Source organism: Anguilla rostrata, chromosome 4 (genome assembly GCF_018555375.3).
Source record: "Anguilla rostrata isolate EN2019 chromosome 4, ASM1855537v3, whole genome shotgun sequence".
Lineage (NCBI taxonomy): Eukaryota > Metazoa > Chordata > Actinopteri > Anguilliformes > Anguillidae > Anguilla > Anguilla rostrata.
This window is the reverse complement of record NC_057936.1, coordinates 45,372,877-45,395,039: the sequence shown is the minus strand read 5'-3', so window position 1 is coordinate 45,395,039 and position 22,163 is coordinate 45,372,877. Positions and strand designations below refer to the sequence as shown.

At 47.2% G+C, this 22,163-nt stretch overlaps 1 protein-coding gene across 1 annotated transcript in view; it reads right to left on the bottom strand.

Annotated features, from left to right (window-relative positions):
• Positions 1 to 22,163, bottom strand: part of LOC135253438 (glypican-1-like) — a 101,899-nt gene that overhangs the window by 16,969 nt on the left and 62,767 nt on the right. Inside the window, exon 3 of the mRNA XM_064332724.1 lies at positions 6,030 to 6,421. Coding sequence (XP_064188794.1) covers positions 6,030 to 6,421 — 392 coding nt within the window. The remainder of the gene's footprint in view (positions 1 to 6,029; positions 6,422 to 22,163) is intronic.

The following is a 22,163-nucleotide window of genomic DNA, read 5'->3' as shown; positions in this document are numbered from 1 at the left end:
CGTGCCCCGCACTGCCAACTGTCCCGAGCTGAAACTGGTGAGGTGAGGTGGCGAGGAGCTGAGGTGGTGAGGAGGTGAGGTGGTGAAGAGGTGAGGAGGTGAGGTTGCAAGAAGGTGAGGTGGTGAGGTGGTGAGGAAGTAAAGTGGTGAGGAGGTGAGGAGGCGAGGAGGTGAGGTGGTGAGGTGGCGAGGAAGTGAAGTGGTGAGGAAGTGAAGTGGTGAGGAGGTGAGGAGGCGAGGAGGTGAGGTGGTGAGGTGGCGAGGAGGTGAGGTGGTTGCAGGAGGTGAGGTGGCGAGGAGCTGAGGAGGTGAGGTTGCAAGAAGGTGAGGTGGTGAGGAGCTGAGGAGGTGAGGTGGTGCGCACGCCACTCTCACACCACTCTTGTCATGTCTGCTCCAGCCCTCTCATTTCCTCCCGACTGGAGCCAGGAAAGTGCCGCCATAAGCCAATGAGAACGGGCCTAATGCAATTAAACAGCCCTTCTAATGCCACGATTGCTCCTGATTGGTTCTGACAGTCTGGTGAAAGCCTGCTGCCCTGGCACACCGCAGGGGACGGATAAATATTAATGCTGCTGCTGCTGCATTAGTCAGCTTTGGTATGTGACATCACAGGGAAAAATTACACACATTAACCAGTACTCACTTCCCTTCTTAACTCTCTGTCACAGGGCTGCCCAACCCTGTTCCTGGAGATCTATAATCCTGTAGGTTTTCACTTCAACCCCTAACAAAGCACACCTCATTCAACAGCTACCGATCTCGTTTAGTAGAATCAGTTCTGACAAATTAGGGAACGCAAGTGAGCAAAGCGCATGGCCGACAGAAACCCCCCCGGAGCTCGTTAGCGCCTTGGGAACGGCGCAGCGTGAAAGCGACTCCCGCAGACGTTTCTCCCTCTAAACAAACATTTAGCCTTTTTCTACACCCCCCAACCCCCAACCCCCAACCCCCCTGGCAGAACCCATTTGCGCCTCTCCGTTAGATCACAATTTAGCACGGAAAGTGTGAGTTTCCCTGAGCTTTCTGCGCTGACTGGCACCATTTTTAAGAACAGCGATATTGCACATGGCCTCGTTTTTTTTTTTTTTTGTTTTTGTTTTTTTTTTGCTTCAAACTTTAATTGGAGGCCTGGGAAAGAAATGTTGTGGTACAGATACAGGACACAGGAGATTGGTCAGGGCCGGGCCGTGCGTGTGTGAGCGTGTCTGTGTGAGAGTGCGTGTGTGCGTGTGTCTGTGTGAGAGTGCGTGTGTGCGTGTGTCTGTGTGAGATGTGTGCGCGTGTCTGTGTGAGAGTGCATGTGTGCGTGTGAGAGTGCGTGTGTGCGTGTGTCTGTGTGAGAGTGCGTGTGTGCGTGTGTCTGTGTGAGAGTGCGTGTGTGCGTGTGTCTGTGTGAGAGTGCGTGTGTGCGTGTGTCTGTGTGAGAGTGCGTGTGTGCGTGTGTCTGTGTGAGAGTGCGTGTGTGCGTGTGTCTGTGTGAAGGTGAGTGTGTGTGTGTCTGTGTGAGAGTGCGTGTGTGCGTGTGTCTGTGTGAGAGTGCGTGTGTGCGTGTCTGTGTGAGAGTGCGTGTGTGTGTGTCTGTGTGAGAGTGCGTGTGTGTGTGTCTGTGTGAGAGTGCGTGTGTGCGTGTGTCTGCGTGAGAGTGCGTGTGTGCGTGTGTCTGTGTGAGAGTGCGTGTGTGCGTGTGTCTGTGTGAAGTGCGTGTGTCTGGGTGCTGTGTGCGTGTGTCTGTGTGAGAGTGCGTGTGTGTGTGTCTGTGTGAGAGTGCGTGTGTGCGTGTGTCTGCGTGAGAGTGCGTGGTGGTGTCTGTGTGAGAGTGCGTGTGTGCGGTGTCTGTGTGAGAGTGCGTGTGTCGTGTGAGTGCTGTGTGCGTGTCTGTGTGAGAGTGCGTGTGTGCGTGTGTCTGTGTGAGAGTGCGTGTGTGCGTGTGTCTGTGTGAGAGTGCGTGTGTTGGTGAGAGTGTCTGTGTCGGTGTGAGAGTGCGTGTGTGCGTGTGTCTGTGTGAGAGTGCATGTGTCTGTGTGGTCTTGTGTGGAGATGGCGTGTGTGTGTGTCTGTGTGGGGGGGATGTGTCGTGTGTGCTGCGTTTTGTGTTCTGCGTGAGAGTGCGTGTGTGCGTGTGTCTGTGCAGCTGTGTGCGTGTGCCTGTGTGAGAGTGCATGTGTGAGTGTGTATATGGGGGGGTCCTCCCTTTAATACAGCCGTCTCAGTCACATGGCTGCCCACACTTTCATGAGCCCAGCTGAGGCTGTAATCCAGGGCCAATCGAGAGGCCCACAAATCTACTTAAGCGGCTCCCTATTTGCACAGTGGACAGTTGCAGGAGCAGCCGAGGTTAACAGCCTCCCTGTAAGGATGGCGACTGTGCCGTCTCACCCGCACAACCATCATCTGCCACCAGGGGGCCCAGTTCTCCACCAACGCCCGCCCGCAATCTTGATTTTTGTTCGCTTTATTCAAAAAAATTTGTTTGTATGTTTCACCTTTAACCTTCCTGCATCCCCCCCGCATAACAGACTGCATCCTGTTTAGTTTAGCAGCTTAAGATGCTTAAGCGCACAAAGTGAGCGCACAAAGCGAGTTTAAAGGAAAAGCAGCGTTTAAAAGAAGATTCCCCAGGCAGCGCTAGCCGGTTCCGAGACGGCGCGTGCCCTGACTGCAGACCAACGGCGCACAGCGAGCGCGCTCAGTCGTCCGCTAATTAACAGGCTGCGAACACCGCCTGGCGGCCTCGCCCCGCCGAGCGATCCAGCGCAGGTGGACTTACACAAAGGACGGAAAAATTCTGATTGTTCCCTCCGCCGAGGCAAAATAAGTGATATCAGGCGAGGAGACAGGAACGATACTTTCTACAGATAGCTTGAAAAAGGTTTCACATTGCAAAGGGGGGGCGGGGCGGGGCGGGGGGCAGGGGGATTCCATGCTGGGTAACCATGGCGCATAACTCAGCCTGTTTAAAGCAAAGCTGCAATTTAAATTCTGCGCCTCCTGCTCCCCTGCTGTGCCAATCAGAAACGGAAACAGGTTGTTAAGGGCACGTGGAGGTATGCGTCGAGGATCTGAAGAGGGGAAGGGGGGATGGGGTGAAAGAATCTCGCAGAGCAGGTAGAAGTGAAGGGAGAGAGAGAGAGAGAGAGAGAGAGATTTGGAATTTGGTACAGGAGCAGAGGGATTTAGTACCACCTTCCTCATAAATGAATCTACGTCGCCCCCCTGCTGGTCCATGTCAAAGTTGCAGGGGCGCATCCCTGGTGTTGCAGCATCCTGTGGACTGTGTGCCCTTTAATTTAATACACCCAGCTGCTTCAGCCATTCTCAAGCTCATTCATCACATCAGGTGTACTACTGTACAAAATTTCTACTCTGGACCCCAAATAAAAATAGGGTATAATCATATTATATTTATATGCTCAGAAATTAAAGCTAGTTTAAATAGAATAATAACACTAGGGGAGTTGCGACTTCAATCGGTGGCAGAAATATCTGTTATCTGTAAGCATCAGTGCCACACAAGAGACTCTCATGTACAGGTCCTATCAAGTTAAGACATGTACACACACACACACGCAGACACACCAGTACACACATATGCACCCACACAACCAAAGTCTTCACAGGTGTGCAGCTCCACAGGTGCCAGAGGGGCCGTCGGACCTTCACCTCAGACCCAGCAGTAAAAGCACAGCCCCCTACCCCCCCCCTTCCCCCCCGGCAATCACTCTAAGAAATGAATCACGTAGCACGTTAAACTGACCTTTACGGCCACGCGCACAAACATGGGGGAAGGGAATCTGGGTATAAATGGGAGATTAATTGCGTCGCTCTGCTCCACCCTCGGTAGCTGCACGCCACCCCCCCCCCCCCAAACATGCTCGATGGCGCTCCCCTTGTCCCAGCCCCCCCCCGTACAAAGCAGCCTCTCCACAGGGAGCTGGGGACCCCCCTCTCCTCAGCACGGTGGAGGAAGGAACGGCAGGTGACCTTGAGGCAAAGTCATTTTCGCGCACAGGCAGTCCCTTCCACGCGTCCCCTCCTGCCTTCCTTCCCCAGCATCGCTCAGCAGTGAGGTTTCCTAACATTTCCTTAGTTACCATCTGCAGTTAGCAAGGATGTCTGCCACTGCACTCTAGAACTGCAGATTGTGGGTCAATATCCTAAATTGGGAGCTTGAAGTGCACTTACAATTAATTGCTAATTCCTACAGTATATGCGGTATATACTTAGAGAATTGTGCTGCATATGTAAGATGACTTTAAAGATACCTTACAGGTCCCTAGCCAATAGGGTTCAGTAGATACAGTGCATATGTTAGCATAGCATGAGACAAAAAACTGCTGCATTTAGGCTGAATGTCAGTGCCAATGTCACGTCTGTTAAACAAATCAGCTGAGGCTTAACAGGCTAAACACAAGATCAGTTCCATGAGAAACAGCAGCAGCAGGCGCTAACAGGTCCCAGTGACACTGGTAAAAAAGCTCTACTAATTGCCAACATATTTCCATGCCTCCTCCCTGACTAACGAGTCCCACCCTTCAAAGCCAAAAATCATGAAATATGCAGAGGCCAGGAGGAAATTAAGACAGCTGCCTGCGTCATTGCTCTAAAGATGGAGAGAAAGCAGGGGAGAGAAAGAGAAAGATGGAGAGAAAGCGGGGGAGAGAAAGAGAAAGATGGAGAGAAAGCGGGGAGAGAAAGAGAAAGATGGAGAGAAAGCGGGGGAGAGAAAGAGAAAGATGGAGAGAAAGGGGGGGGGTGGGGATTTATGGTAATTGCGCAGGTGGCGCTAGGCCGTTTCGAAATGGGACGTCCCGCAGAAACGCCAGCGCAATGTACGTCTCCAATATGTTGCCCTTTTCTCTGTGGCGGCAGTGTCAATGGAGACCTATGGTGTTTCCTTAACTGACTCATTCCAAGGTTCCCAGCGTGGTAATCAGGGGAAGGATTTTGAGGGCGAGCGAGGTGAGGTGAGGTTGGGCCAGAGCATTGCTCCTTACGAGACAACACTGCACACACGTGCACAGGCACGCCCCCCGTTCTTGTACCCAAATAATTTGAACAAGCTACTTCATTGTACTCGGCTATGTCTGCCAACATAATAATTTGGCACCAATATAAAGGCTATAAATCAAATTGAGCCAGACAGGTTTAGCACCGTTATAAAAGATGAAGGCTTATTTATGGATATCACACGCAGACGAGCCAGTAAAAACCCAATCCCGCTGTATCACTCGACAAGATGTCGTCTCCATGCTTGACTTCTTGTTTCTGTCACTCACAGTCACTGAAGCACAACACAGTAATGCTAAAAATACATCTGATTGGAAATATTGCCAAATATTACCACAGCAGAATAAATTTGGTTGATATTGTTCTGTGAACAATATATATATATATTTGATTCTGGGGAAATGGTGAGAACATGGACTGAAGAAACATGAAAAAGGGATTTTTAAAAAACAGTCCTTCAATGTGCAGGAGCAGTTTATATCTACCTTACAAAAGCAAACCGTTTTTACAGTTTAAAAAAGCAGCAACAAATGCAGGATTGCCTTAAATTTGTAACATTACAGACAGTTAAGTAAATACACTTGAGTTTTTGGACTGAATCTGGCTATCGGCCAGAAATGGACAGAGTTGAGGGTCAATTCCATTTTTTTGATTGAAGAGCAACATTTTTTTTATCCTCACATGGCATTTTTCATAACAGGGCATGAATAATAATCTCTTAGCTGAATTGACCCCAGCCTTAGCCTCCTCTATCTGACAGCTTTGTGTAGCTGGGTCTGGCTGCCTGGCCAAGGAGAGATGACCCAGCCAGCATTAAACAGGACATCCATAACTTAATTCAGTTAGACGGTGGTTCTTTTGTTTTGCGGTTAAGGAAACCAGCGCAGAAGCATTTGTCTGTTCTGTTGAAATAGGAACGATAAGAACATAAGAACACATAGCCGAACAGAACGGACCGTAAGACCCTCCTACGGCTCGGCTATAACCCGCGGAAACAAGCCGGCAGCGCCTGGCCGTACCTGGGAGACCTTGCGCACGACCTCGCCGGCCACCGTCAGGCCCTGAACGAAGGAGCGGGCGGCGATGAGGGCGCGGGTGGCCTTCAGCTTCAGGTCACGTGGCACGTCGCCGAAGGGCCGCAGCGTCTCCGTCTGCTTGGCCACGCACTCCAGGTACTCGTCGCCGATGGCGTACTGTGGGTTGTAGGCCTTGAAGAGCCGCTCCAGCAGCCGCGCCCAGAAGTCATTGAGCGCCTCCTCCAGGTTGACACTGGCACCGCGGTGGTAGCGCCGCAGCTCGTCGTACAGGTCCTGGAAGACGTGGGCGTTCTGCGAGTACAGCGCCCTGTAGATGGTGAGGAAGGACTCCTGCAGGGAACGCTCTGATCCGTTCAGCAGCTCCAGGAAATAGCCTGTGGGAAAAAACAAAACAAAACAAACAAAAAAATGAACTCCATGCACAGCTCCCCAGTCGCTTTAATCAGCCTCCAGCTGCTTTTTAAAAATATTGCTTCTCCATATTATGCGCAGGCACTGCAGATAAACCCAATATTGCTCTTTCTAGTTTTTTTTATTTATTTTATTTTAAATCATTACTTACCAAAGATGTAGTAAGAGATGCTGACATTTTATTGGGGGTTAAAAATCGACATGAAAATACCAGAAGACTTTCAAAACAGGCAGAGTAAAAAGGCAGCCTGCTTTAATATAAGCCAACAGCCATCTCGTTTTAAATGGACTGAATTTATATAGCGCTTTTATCCAAAGCGCTTTACAATTGATGCCTCTCATTCACCAGAGCAGTTAGGGGTTAGGTGTCTTGCTCAGGGACACTTCGACACGCCCAGGGCAGGGACCGAACTGGCAACCCTCCGACTGCCAGACAACCGCTCTTACCTCCTGAGCTATGTCGCCCCATCCCCATTTTACTGAGGACATACAAATAAAACAAAAATTCTTGCCACAGCTTGAACGGTGCATACACACACACCTACACACGCATATACACGCGCACACGCACGCACACACACACACGCATTAAAACAGATTTTGTTCTGTTTTACAGGTGCACAGGGGCTGACTCTCCACTGTGGCCACACCTCTTATTACATCATAATCACAGCGATATAAATGCTGCATTCAGTCAGTCTCGTCAACACATTAAATCGGAAACTTGGCAACTCTGCTTAAACACATGCTAGACAAATAAATAAAAGTTCTATGGATATATTTACCATTAACCTGGTACATTGTTACCATTGTCCGGAAACTGTTATCAGCAGAGTGAGGTTAGTGAAAGAATAAATGACTGCATTTATATAGCACTTTTCTGAATGCTCAAAATGCTTTACAGTGATGAGTGGGAACTCACCTCACCCTCCACCACATGGCAGCCATTTTGCACCAGAACGTTCACCACACATTAGCTAAGGTGGAGAGTGAAATAACTTCTTTTTTTTGCCAAATAAATCGGGAAGATTAGGTGGCAGTGATACACTATATGACGAAAAGTATACAGATGTCCGCTGGTCTGGGACTGTTTCTCTTGGTTTTGGCTAGGCCCCTTAGTTCCAGTGACATGCAAGTCTTAAAGGGGAATTGCACTTTATAACACTTCTGCTTCTCATGACTGATATTGTCCTTCTAATGAATGAGTCGCCCTTCATTTTTCGATTAGTTATTTCATTTTAATTGTCTAACACTAGAAACAAAGACTTATTTCTTTTTTTAGCGCAAGTCCACATAGTAGTACTGTTTCCTGTTTTATCTTCTTCTTCGATTTCGTTTCGCGACAAAATCGAGAAGAAGCGAAGCAAAACATTCTGTCAACTTAGCGCTGAAATCGAACAAACTAACATCTGCTAGCTTTTGTTTGATGCGATATCGGTGTAATAATGAGGTGCATTGTACCTGGTTGTACTTGACTTGAAAGCACATTTTCATAGTTTTCCACGCGATGCTACTTTGTGCCAGACATGGCTGGATGTAATCAGACACCCCAACATAACAGCCGAAGAAGTTCGCAAACCAGGACTAAGGGTAGGCAGTGACTACTTTGAAGGCACCGACTACCAAGACGACCGTCTGAAGCCTGGAGAGCTGTACCCACCATTTTCCCATCATTGGTTGAACCGCTCGAGGAAGGTACTATGCGGGTTGGCTAACGCTATCGCATCTGTCCATGATACATAGGATGTCTACCACCAGTTGCCGTTTGTCCTGGGAATAGCCTGTGGTTCCTCAATCTCAACCCGCTCTCGCACAATCAGTCAGCAAATTAGTCAACTCTTCTTCTGTGTATTCCGACTCGAATCGATAGGCCACAACAATCCCATGATCAAAAACAAAATCTCCTTTGTCCTCAGACATTTTCGGTTTTGCTAGCTAGTAGTCATACAACACTATTTCTATGACCAACCTAATGTTATTGTCTGCAGGTACGCCCACATCAGAGGTCGCGCAATGATATGCATCCTCAAGTTCAACACTAATCTGCCTGGGTCTACTTCCTGCATTTGTAAAGGAAAACAACAAAACAGTGTAAAATATTAACATAATGAAATAACTAATCGAAAAATGAAGGGCGACACATTCATTAGAAGGACAATATCAGTCATGAGAAGCAGAAGTGTTATAAAGTGCAATTCCCCTTTAATGCAATGACATTGTAGATGATTCTGTGCTTCCAACTTTGTGGCAACAGTTTGGAGAAGGCCCTTTCCTGTTTCAGCATGGCAATACCCCAGGGCACACAGGGTACACATAGAAATGGTTTTGTCGAGATCGGCGTGTAAGAATTTCACTGGCCTCACAGAGACTTGACCGCAACCCCATCCAACACCTTTGGGATCAGTTGGAAAGACAAAGCCTTCCCAGAAGAGGGGAGGTTGTTATAGCAGCACAGGGTCAAACAACTCCATATTAATGGCCATAATTCTGGATGAGATGTTGGATGTCAGGTGTCCACATATTTTTGACTATGTAGGGTACATCACAACTGGTTAACTCGGGTATCATGGAACTTGCCTAAGTTTACCACTGGTATCAACAACTTTGTCAGCCTTTCAAATACAACTTCCTGGGAGTAACCTCAAAAATTTCCAAATTTATGAGTTGACAACAATCAGTCGGATGCACCAAAAGACTCCATCACATTCTGTGGTAACCATGGCCAGCAGAACCAATGGGAGGACCAGGGGATCTGGGTCTTATCCACTCCTAGACTGGAAGCCTTGGCTCTTTGTACGCCATCAGATTCCAAATGCAGCTAGATTATGCCTGTCCAGTGGAAAATATGCCTTGTATAACAAGAGCTAATATTATATGATGTCCGTCTCCTCTTTTGTTCACACTAAGTGTCCAGAGTCATGACTGTGATTATAGTCTGAGTATCACCATTAGTACACACAGTCAACAGAAGTGATAATTACCATTTCAGTCATACGCACATATGGCATAAGCGGACATTGATTAAGGCTACTGGCTGGAGATGACATAGAAACCACATATTTAAAAAAAAATACTGAATCTATCCAGGCAATCTGTGCATTCACAGTGCTACAAGAAACAAGTTCCCATTGCGTTTGCGGCCTTGATGTCTGTCTGTATCAGCAGTCACGTCTGGCCAGAACTCACCACTTGTTTCGCTTATTGCACTATTCTGTGTATCAGCAGTCATGTCTGACCATAAAATGACCACTGTCTCACTTTTAAACCATCTCTTTTCAGTCACCTTTAATGCTGTGGCAAAGAACAAGGACATAGGAGACGCCTTGTCAGAAAACAAAACAGATGACCAGTTGCGAGAAGCAGGCAGCGTGTATTTTAAAAAGTGATGATTCATCTGCAGTGATACCACTTCTCTCTCATCCACGGTGGTTTTGCAGTGAAAAGATCTCCCTCTGAGCCACAGCTTAAAACACAGCTGTGCATTTTTTCCCAATGAGCGCATTTAGCTTTTTTTTGGTCGTTTCAAGAAGCAATAAGCAAATGGAAAAGAAGAAGAAAACTCTTAGAAAACACATCACAAGTTTTAAATAAAAAAGAAGGAAGGACACCGCAATGACACACATGTAGCCATGCACTCCCAGACCACAATGATGGACACGCACAAACATGACCACACACCCACACACTAGAGTCACACGCACACACACACACACGCATGCACGCGCGCACAGCAGTGGCTTTTGGTTTAAATGCCAGCATGCAAAAAAAAAAGACTAAATAAATTAGCCACGTCATGTAGAGTAACAAGATCCAGCAATCTGACGACTAATTGTTTTTCACCCCATTCTCTCACAAACAAATGAGCGAGTGACGTTCATGCCGTGGGACCAGTTGACAGAGGTCACTTTCCTCCCCTCCCTCTCCATCTCTCACGCTTTCCTCCCAGGCTACAGGCAATACATGTTCAGCAAGTTGCCAGACACAGCAATATACGTCTGACATGAACAACACTGCATCGGCTCCGTCTGAAAGTTATGGCCTCTCACAAGCTTGTGAGCCCACTTCCAAAATGGCCTACGCACCGCTGAGAGTTGATCCCTTTCCGACGTTTGGCACGGAAAACCCCAGAAACTGCCACAGGGCGAAGTGTCAGTCAAAGTTTCGTTTTTTTATCCTCATAATAGGAGAATAAATCACATCTACCTTTTCACTGCATACCATACAGCCTCAGCAAGTATTAGCATCTCCGTTTCCCTGTACATCTTAATCTCACTGACTACTGTGGAGGTCTGGCATTTTGGCTGAGGACTGGACCTGAAACCAGAATATTTGTTTAGTTCCTGTGATCAGGCATAGATTCTCTAACCTTCAGCAATGAACTTTTTTTGTTGTTGCCATTTTTGTCCCATTTTCTCCCCAATTTAGTCGTTATACCAATTCCCCATGTGAATCACGGTCCTGGTCGATGCGCTATCATCTGTTGGTCTGGGGAGGGTGTAGACTACCACATGCCTCCTCCGATACATGTGGAGTCACCATCTGCTTCTTTTCACCTGACAGCGAGGAGTTTCACTGGGAGAGCGTAACGTGTGCGGAGGTTCGCTGAACGCTGAACAGGCGCCCCGACCAACCAGTAGGCTAATGCAACGATCAGGACTCATACCCTCACTGGCTTCCCACCTGCGAACAATGCCAATTGTGTTCGTAGGAACGTCTGACCAAGGGATCGGGTCTCTGCGATGGTAGGCGAGTGCTTATACCTCTACACTACCCAGACAGCCCTTCAGCAATGAACTTTAACTAAAACTGCTTCAGTAAATATTCAGCTGTAAAAAAAGCCTTACATGTAGCCCAGGTAGCACAAAATGTTTTTCGCAACTTTAGTTTTTCTTTAAAAAGGAAGTGTGAAGTGAGGTTAAATAACAACAATGCAGGAACACTTTAACAACTATAATTTCTTTTTTAGCACCTCAAAACCACAACTTCACAGCAACAGTGTAAATAGGTCCAGATCGCACTTCCAGGAAAACGCTGCAAGGAAAGTGCCTGCGACCTGACAAAATCGCAACTTTCCACAACCAAAATGACTTTAAAACAGCACCGGGAAGTCATGTAAGCCAAACAATAACCGCACGGGCTGTCTGACAGAGCTGAGCTCTGTGTACAGGAAATGGTTAGAAGGCAGGACTCCAGCAGGTTTCTGACAGGCACATGTGAGAGAGAGGAGGACACACGTATCAGGCCAAACACAGACGGGGCGTTAACTGCAGGTCTTTACATACTGCCTAAAATGTTAAGGAATATCTCCTCACCACCCAATCCACAGCACTGGAAATGGCGGTGAATAAAAGCAAACCTTCTCTCAGAACGCACTGAGGACGGTGAGAGACTAAGCAGGCCACGACACACAGCACGCTCCTGTCTAAGATCTCTGGCATTATTTGAATGTCAGGACCGCGAGTGTGAAAGAACTGACGTCTTAGACGAAGACGGGTTTCAGTCAGTTGAGACCAGTGTTATTTTTTGACAGCCGATGCCTTGTCTTCTTGAAAGCGAGCGTCACTAGGCAACGTAAAGCGCCGGGAGACCACGTCACACCAAACAAAGAGCCTGATTCTGTCGGATCGGCTGACCCCTGATTTGTCATCTGCTAAACCAAAAATACTCTGACTTGATGACACTTGCAACAGATGACTGTTGCCTGGATTAATACATTTCAAACTGAAGCTGAAATGTCATCAACCCTTCATATTCCATTTAAGACACACAGATAGCCAGCGAGATAGAAAAAACTGTTTTTTTTCCCTAATTCTTTACCGCAGAGGTGTTTTTCCAGAATAAATATTCACCGCAGTTACAGGACGAATACAACTGACATTACTACACCCTGTTATGGGATTTTCCCACACACACACACACACACACAAAAAACACTCACACCTACTCTTTCCCGGCAAATGCTAAACGCCTCAGAGTGTGTAGGCGAGGAGGAGAGAGAGAGAGAGAGAGAGAGAGAGAGAGATATCTGCTCATAGCTTAGTCAACCCACAGTCCTGTCCATGGAACAAAACAAAGGTCTCAATTCAATCACATTATTTCAACCAAGATGACTTCCGGACCTTGACAAGGGGTTTATAGACAAAAGGCCACAGACAGGGTTCGGCTAAGCCCTATCTTCAGAAGCTCAGCCACAAGGAGGCGAACAAGAGGTGGCTATGGAAACCCCACCACCCCCACCCCCACTGTGGCCCCTCCCCCTTTCCCTCTCTCCTCTGTCCATCAGTCCGTCACTCTGACCCTTGAACAGCACACCGCACCTGTGTGGGCCTGCGGCGGAGATGTGGCCACCTCCCCTCGTACCTCCGCATGGCTACAGCTGCTAGCTCCAGGCCAATCAGAGAGACAGCCAGAGAGCGTCTTTCAAAATCAATGACAGGAGAGAATAAAACACAAACACAGCAGTGCACAAACTGACAAATCTAATGACAGGTCTCCTGCCAAGATAGACAGCACAGGCCAACTGAAATCTACTGACGGGAATTCACCTCAGACATACAGTACATAACAGCACAGACTGCAGTACAGACTGAATTATTAAAGCTACTGACCAGAGTCCCACCAAGACATGCTGAGAACAGCACTGAGACTAACTGCCGTGTACATTTGGGAGCTTAAGCACCGTCTGTGGCTTCCTGAAGAGAAAACCAACATTATTCTAGATTTGCCCCTCCAGATCTGCACTAATAAAAACAAATTACAGCAAGAACCAGTTTTTTTTCTACCAGCCATTATTTTTAAAAGTGTTAAAAAAAAGAATAATTGTGCAATATTATCTTTTTAGTTTCATAGGAAGGTATTTCATGTGATTCGCTGCTTGGTTTACAACTTCCATAAAAGCCGCCGTTCTGGTGTCTTAGTCCCCCCACCTCATTAAAGTCTCGCTCAGTATTACTGTCCCCAGTGCAGCAGATTAACATCCTCGAAAGTACATGAAATATTCAGGGATTCATTACAGATTCAGCTAGCCAATGAATGGGCTTGTAGCTGTTTCTGATTTCAGCAATGAGAACACCACTGATCAAGATGTGGCTGTCCCCCTGGTGAGACGCATTTCAAGCCTATCAAATTAAACACTGCCCCAGATGGGCTTGAGTATGACCTCTCTGTGACCCACAAAGGCCATTCTGATTGGGTGCTGCAGAGTTCAGACAGCGGACATGCAGCACTGCTGACTCAAGCCGAATTTTGAAGCCAAGCCTGGGGTGGCAGGCCCACACCTACCCTAGCAACGGGAGGTTTAGCTGCGGGCTGCTACGGTGAGCGCTCTCCCATTGTCTGAGATCTGAAGGGTTGGCTCCGTGTGGCGGCATGTTTCTGCTTGCCGTTCACCGCGGTGCTCTATGAACGGGTATGTCACTTCTGCTGTATGGGTTCATGACACATAGAAGTCCTGACAAGGGCTGTCAGTGTCACACACACAGAAATACACACACACGCACACACACACATAGACACACACACGCATACACACACACACACTTGAATCACTGTGTGCACCGTGCTTAGCAGCCCTATAGAGGGGCACACAATTGGGTTCATATCGCCCAAGGAATATATAGGAGGGATTTAGTCAGCGAGGATTGCAGAGTTTGTGGTCAGAGTGACCCCTAATGCCTTGCTCTCTACACATATGTATGATTGGGTGTTCTTCGCCCCCGCTTATGATTGGGGCTGTGGTGTGAAAAGAAGCAGCTGGCTGGCACCGTGTATTTTGGGGAAAAACCACAAGTTGTCCTCACTCTCCCAAACCGGTAGCAGAGGGCGTATATGAGCACGCTTGTACATAGTTTCCGAATTGGACATTCCTAATTTAGGTTGAGTTGGAAAATTCAACCAAACAATTTTAAAACACACATGCAAGCATGTGCTTGTTCTCTTTATGGTGATAGAAAATAAGTGAGGGAGAGACAGGCAGAGAACAAGAGAGACAGAAAAAAAGAGATGGAGGGAGACACTTCAGCAATACCAATGCATTTTTGCTATGGCAGTAAAATGAACTGTATGCTTATTTTAATGACACAAGTAAGTGAGGCGGAACAAGGAGGAAGGATAAAGGAAAGATATAGAAAAAGAGAGAGGGAGGCAGAAAGAAAGAAAGAAAGAAAGAAAGGAGAGAGCGGAAGACGGATAGGGACCAGGAGTAGCAGAGGGGGGATGGGGCTGGGGGATGCGGTGGCTCTGACAGAATTCCCCTCACATACACAGCAGCCCCTCATCCCCCCAAGTGATGGGCAGCTCTGATGGCATTAATGACGCTGACGGAACCAGCACCGCTGCTCAGTTGAACCGAAACTGAGAGACACCGGAGAGGAGAGAGAGAGAGGAACAGGGAAAGACAGGAGGAGGAGAGGAAGGGGGTGCTGGAGGGTGATGATGCAGGGACAGAAAGGCCTTCTCTGAAGAAGGAAACAGTGAATTTAACACAATATTATATTGTTTCTAAGAATGTGGCCTGGCCTCCCCATCACAAGCATCAAAGCAAAAAATTAAAAATCCACTGACACCCTAATCTAGTCAGACAATCTAGGAGTCTCACATCCTCACCTCCTCAGAAGAGACAAACCAGAAGACACAGGACACCATATCGGGGGTCGGAGACCCTGCATGCCTGCATGCCTAACATTTCCCATTACTTTAAGTTTGAATGCAATCTTTAGGTAGGCCAGTCCTTGTCATAAATTAGTCTGACCCCCCTTCCCTTCTCTCCTACACCTTAACACGGCATCACCCAATCAGGGCAAACATCCTCAAGCCATGCTGGGTAATGTATTTAAAATTGCCACAGGAAAAAAGGTTGTTGTGTTGCTGTTGGTTTCAGAGCCTTGAAGAAGAAGAGTTTTTCTATTTTCATTTTGGTGGTGGTTCCTTGGTTGCGTGTTTTTAGCTGGTTTCCTTTTGTCCTGTGGCGCTTATACTGGAAGTGGGTGATACTTCGGTCCACGGAAAGTCTAGCTTACATGTCTTATACTCTTTTCTGGTATTTCATAATCAATTGTTTCATGTTTTATTGTATGTCTTCTGTTTCGTAATTTAAAAGTAGTGAGCCTGCATTCAATAAAGAATGTGTGATTTCAACGCATTTATCTAGTTGACTGCTTTGTAGTAAATTCAATTATTTAGTCTTAAAACCTGATATAGAGCTTGTTTTGACTTGTTGGTTGATTCCACCAGTTTCATGAGTCTGACCTATCAATTAATTTGGTGATTTAATTGATAATTTTCATTTTCAATAATAATTATTAAATTACATCACAAAAAGTACATTTTGCATGTAGGTTAAGTGAGGGGTTCTAGCACGCAATATTGCTTGTGTCAGTATTCAGTCTGCTGAAGAGTTTAACATGGGAATTGACTGTTGGAACCTCTGGAATAATAAAATAAACATATTTTTAGTTAATCCTTGCTTTTCCACCGCATCAATGCTTTTGACAGCCGTGTCCTGCATGAATGCTACATGGCCATTAAAACACTGGATAGTCGGCGGTTGTGGGAACAAGAGATGCCAGTAGTATTGCCAGAAACATGTATCCCATGATTGAAAACATTTAGATACACAGGGAAAGGAAGAGAAATAGGAAAGAGAGATGGAGAGAAAAGGGTGTTGAAGAGAAAGAGCACAAAAGAGAGGAAAAGAGAAAGGGAGGGAAGAGGTGGTGAACGGGGATCGTCGTAGAGCAGTGCTGAAAGAGCAGAAAGAGAAGAGGGTGTGTGTGTGCACATGCGTGTATATGTGTGTATATGCGTGTGCGCATGTGTTTGTATATGCGTGTGTGTGTGCGTTTGTGTGTGTGTGTATATGAGTGTGTGTGTGTGTGTGTGTGTGTTTGTGCGTGTGCATGTGCGCCTGCGTGTCTGTGTGTGCACACGTGAGACGGGGGGGAGAGGGGTGGGGATACAGTATGGAGATAGACAGGCTCAGGAGACAGGGGGAGAGAGGTCTCTCAAGCGGAGATGTCGGAGGAGATCTGATTTCCGCTAATTACATTTGTCTGTTTTTACAACAGGTGCTGATCCAATCAGCGGCGCGCACAGGGGTTAACGGGCCGGAGCTGCCGAGGGTTTTTGCGGGATCGCGCTGACGCAAGGCCTTGCCTGGCTGGTGCTGCAACCCTGACACCTCCAGCACGCCACACAGCTGCAGACGGCATCTCCACCTCCCTTCACCTCCCCCTCTCTCTCTGTCTCTCTCTCTTTCACTGCATGCTGGGAGTTTGGAACGTGAGTGGGTGTAAGTGAATGTGTGGAGCTGCTGAATGACATTGGACTCTATTGGGTTTTTTTCTTGTTCTTTCCTACTTTTCAAACTTTCTCCTGCACAATAAGGTAAGGGTATTGTAATTAATTAAATTATGGAATTAATGGGTGAAACGCAGGTACCTGTGGCCCATTCTGCGTGAGACATGGCGAAGAAAGCCCTTCGTCTGTGTCGATTGAACATGGGAGGAGAAGTGTCACAGGCCCCCAATACACTGATGAACAAGTTCTCCTAGCTGAAGAACAGGTTGGCCATAAAAACATCTCTTACGGATTGTGAATGAATAAAGCTGTTGTAGTTTTTCTTCGAGAGAACATTATGTTCCAGTGTTGATTGAGAAATGTGTAATACTGGAGGATCAACTTATAGGTGTTTCACCCATTTTTGTACCATCTACATGAATTACTGTGTCAGGCGTTATTCCTTCCATCCCAAATGAATTGTCAGAACGAAAGCTATCATCTTTCAGAAAGTTTGCCAGTGCATTCAAAACTATTCGGCTTGGATGCAAAGATGCTAGATTACGGCATGTTCAGTCTTTACGTTGACAAATGTTCATGTCAACGCAATGTCCCTCGCAAACTTAAAATATTTCTTTTAAGGTAAAATATGAGAATGGCTACTATGGTATGTTTGCAAGCTCCAGTAGTATGAGGTGCTTTGAATGTGGAGATTTTGGCCATTAAAGATCTTCCTGGCCCCATAAAGAAGCAAATAATGAAAACAACCCCCCGTGGTCAGAAGACCAGCCGAAGGAGCTGGCAGCGGGTGATTCCAAATGCGGTAACCTGCATTCTGACCTGCAAGAACCCGGGAATGTCTAGTTGTGAGGAGGGGGAAAACAGTCGCACAAATAATGAGAACTCTGATTGTTTTTGAGGGGCGCATCAGGGCCATCACCTTGTGCCAAGAATCTCGGAGTGGTGATGTCCCTCTCCAAGAACATCGCAGCGGTAACCCGGGCATGCAGATTCTTCCTGTACAACATCTGGAGAATCCGTCCCTTTCTCACCACCAACTCAACCCAGCTCCTGGTTCAAGCAATGGTGCTATCCCACCTGGACTACTGAAACTCTCTTCAGGCTGGCCTACCGGCATCTGCCATCAGACCCCTGCAACTCATTCAGAATGCTGCAGCTTGTCTGGTCTTCAACCTCCCCAGACACTCCCACGTCACCCCCCTGCTCAGTACCCTCCACTGGCTCGCATCAAATTCAAAACATTGGTCCTAGCATACCAGGCAGTCAAGGGATCAGCCCCAGCATACCTCCACAAGATCTTCAAACCCTACATGCCAGCCAGACCCCTCCATTCCGCTACCTCAGGACGCCTGGTACCTCCCCCTCTTCGCACTTGCGCTTCCCGGGCACGTCTCCTGTCTGTTATGGCTCCACAATGGTGGAATGACCTTCCCGTGGAGGTCAGAACAGCTGAGACCCTGACCATCTTCAAACAACGATTGAAGACTCACCTTTTCAGGCTGCACCTCTCCCCATCCCTCCCTACCTCCCTGTAGTCTCTAATTGACTATGTAATCTTAGGTTTGTAGCTAGTTAAGCTGTTTATCTTAGTTGACTTAGCTATTGCACTTGTGCCTACTCAACTATTGCTTGTTTTATTTGCATAGACTGCTTTGTTGCTGTTTTTGTTTGTGTTAATCAGATTAACCTACAGCGTCCAAGTTAAACTATGTGGTTGTTCCCTGCACTTGGAACTGTACTTCCCTCTAGTGTTTTCAGCACACTTGTTCCTGGTTACGGTTATACACTTTGTTGTACGTCGCTCTGGATAAGAGCTTTTGCCAAATGCCTGTAATGTAATGTAATGTAATGGGCATGGCAGCCGCTCAAACAGCTGATGCTGAGAACGGAAGAGCAGCAGGGAATGGAAAAGAATGTGCGTGTGTTTTGGGAGGATGGGGCTTGCCTATATGTGGGGGGTGGGGGGTTGTCTTTTCATCAGGTTATTAAAATGTCTTGTATATTTTGACTTTTAACTGCAAAGGCTGGGCCAATAAAGGACTGGTTACAGGTCAAAAAAGGTCTCGCTCTCTCTCACTCGTTTCCTCCAGTGCGCATCAAGGTGGGAACAACAACTGCAGCACAGTAACCTTACGGGGCGTCCGATTTATTTCCGCTAATCTCAGGGTCCTCAACAGGAAATTATGAGACAACGGTTAAATACGGTAGTATTCCACAGTATACAACATAGTTCTGCAAGATGTTTAAAACCACATAGAATTCAGGGATGGGCGGATCTGGCCAAGGGCAGCCAATGTGTATGCAGGTTTCTGTTTCCCCCAGTTACTCAGGCTCAACTGGCTAACTAGCTCTATACAGCAATACTGGTTCACTTGTAGATTAGACCACAGTAAAACGATTTATATCGGGACACAAGAGCAGACTTCAGCCATTATTCATTCATGAATAATTGTCACTAAAATGTCAGATCAGGCACATGAGTAGCCTGAGTAAGTAATGCAGAGCAGACCTCACATAATACAGATCAGTCTACCTCTGCTCTAGGGAAACTTAACCATAAGAGAGTGAAGCATGACAGCGACCATCTTTAATAAAGTTGTGCCACCCACATTGGTCCTAAGAAGTTTACACATCGTACCCAAAAACTGTTACAAAAACTCCAAACCCCTTTTGAGATAACAGTGCCTGGTAGTGGCAGGAGGACTGTTATGTGGGGGCAGTGTAGCATAATGGCAAGCAGACTGGGCTTGCCACTCCAAGGTTGTAGGTGGGGTATTGCAACTGTACCCTTGAGTGAGCTGCTTAACTGGAATTGCTTGTAAGTAAACATCCAGCTGCAGAAACAGATTGTGGAGAATGTGAGCTGTGTAAAAAAAAATTAAATGTAAAAAATGTACCCTGGAGCCAGGAACCTCAATTACCTGCATTGAAAAAAGCATCCTCCTCCTCACACAGGTAACAGAATGTGTCACCATGTTAAAAGTCACCTGGGAAAGAGTGCCTGCTGAGAGACTAATGATAGAAGGTTAATGCAAGTATTTGAGGTAACAAAAAAATTTTTTTTTAAGTGGCAATCCCTTGCCAAGAGCTACAATTACCGTAGATACAAGCACTCAGAATGGCAGTAATGATAGCAGTGGAAGGTGTGTTTAAGATGAGTATAGATATCACCATGGTCTTTATGTGAATCTCTGTCTGCACACCCACCCTCTTTATTGCACTTTTCACTGAAGTGCACAGAGCCTAATTGGGGGAGGCTGTTGACCCTGTCTCTGCAATGCAATACAAGAAAGCTTGGGAAAGGCTGCAGTCAGCCGTCCGTCAGTCTAAACCAGCAACCTCATAGGTCAGAGGACTCATGATGGACAGGCTGGAGTGACCACATAAGACCACGCCCCCATGTGGGTCAGACGAAAGTGGCATAATCACACGGTAAGATCTGTCCAAGGTGTCTCTGGGTCGAGAGACAATAACACACATAACAGGCTTTTTCGACAGCGGTGAAACTGGATGATACACACACACACACACACACACACACACACATACACACAGTTAAACGCCAGCTTTTTGGGGAGGAACTGCCCATTACCTTCTGTGGCATCCTTCATCACGGCACATGCACTTAGATTTACACAACATCAGCACGCATGGACATGGAAATGATTTTGATGGAGTAAAGAATGAAGCACGTAACAGACCCATAGGCCATGGACATGAGGCATCCTTTCAGGACTGTATTCATTTACACACGTTTTTAGGTGGAAAAAAAATCTAAAAAGTTTGCAAGTGGGTTAAAGATTTCCCCAAAGATGGTGGAAGTGAGGCTCGAGGGGGAACACATGAACAGACACGGATCTGTGCTTCACACAGGAACATTATCGAAAGAAGCAGGAGAGCCTAATATCTCCCCTGAGGTGGGGGAGCGGACAGCCTCGGGGCGTATAACATGGCCGTGTGTCCGGCCGCCGCAGACGGAAGGCTGTACACGCAGGCGCACACGCTCCGTCAGCGGCACGCTTGTACCCGCCGCCCTGTCTGACGCACAGATCCGCTCGCCTGCGTCCGGATGCTACGCGTGGCTCCATTAACCCCGCCGCCACCTGTCGCCAAAACAACACCTTCTGCCCAACGCACCTGTCTGCACTCCGCCCTGTCAGCTCTGACTAATCAGACGAATCTCTGCAGCCCCACGGGTCATCATCGCCCCCCTCCCACACGTGCTCTCACCCCCCCCCCCCAACTCCAGCCACCATACCGCTGCCTTCCCAAAACACCACCATCCGCCAACTGCACTCAGACCAGGGCTGTAGACCAAGGGTCCAACCGTTTCAGGATTCTGGGTCAACATCTGCTCTTAATTATACAACTAGCTCAATCACATTTTTATCTGACATTTGAATAAGCACCAGCTACAACCACAAACTACAAGTGTATCCTAAAGAGTTTATTGCGATTTTATAGGAGCAAGCGTAGTTTAAGGAGCCCATTAGTTAGGAAAACTAAAACTAATGTAACTGGTTGGAACAAAAACCAGCATGCAGACCAGCCTTCCAGGACTGGAGTTGTGCACCTTTGATTTAGGCCAGGGTTGCCCAACCCTGTTCCTGGAGATCTACCATCCTGTAAGTTTTTCATTTCAGTCCTAATTTCACAGACCTGATTCAACTAATTACCAGCTCAATGAGGTACCTAGCTGTTGAATGAGAATGCTTCGTTAAGGCTGGAGTGAAATCCTGCAGGATGGTAGATCTTCAGGTTTGGGCAGCCCTGATCTAGGCCCACTGCAGTATAACTGCTAAAGAGACGAGCCAGTAGCTCAAGGGTCACTGGACAAATCCTGGGTGGGGCATTTCCATTGTACTCCACAGCAGTTCTCAACCTGGACTGCTTCAGTAAATATCCAGCTGTACAAATGTATTTTATGTAAAAAAAAAAACAAAAAAAAATACATTTTTTTAAATGAAATTCTCTAGGTAAGAACATCTGCAAAATGGCAAGATGCGAATGTATATGTGACCTTCAGCTCACGCCAAAATGAAGGGCCACTTTCACATGGCCAACAAGCTCCAACTGGGAGGGTGGGCGTCGCTGACACCACACCAGCGTGGAGAAAAAACAAGGTTGAAGTCCAGAGAAAAAAAACGCCATTAAAATGGGAGAAAGGCAGGTGGCGCGGGTTCAAACGAGCCTCCGCTGGCAATCAAAGCTGGCAGGGCGAGGTGCTGGCGGGGCAGACCTTGCCAGTCCAATCATCTGTCTCCTTCAAGGACACCGGCAGTCAGCCGCCTATTCCAAGTGGGGGCAACAACGGGAAAAAACAATTTCCCTCCTTTTTTCCCGTCAGACTTTAAAAACTCATTTCGATCTTCGATTCCGTCTCAAATTTCATTTGTCACTGTGACACCC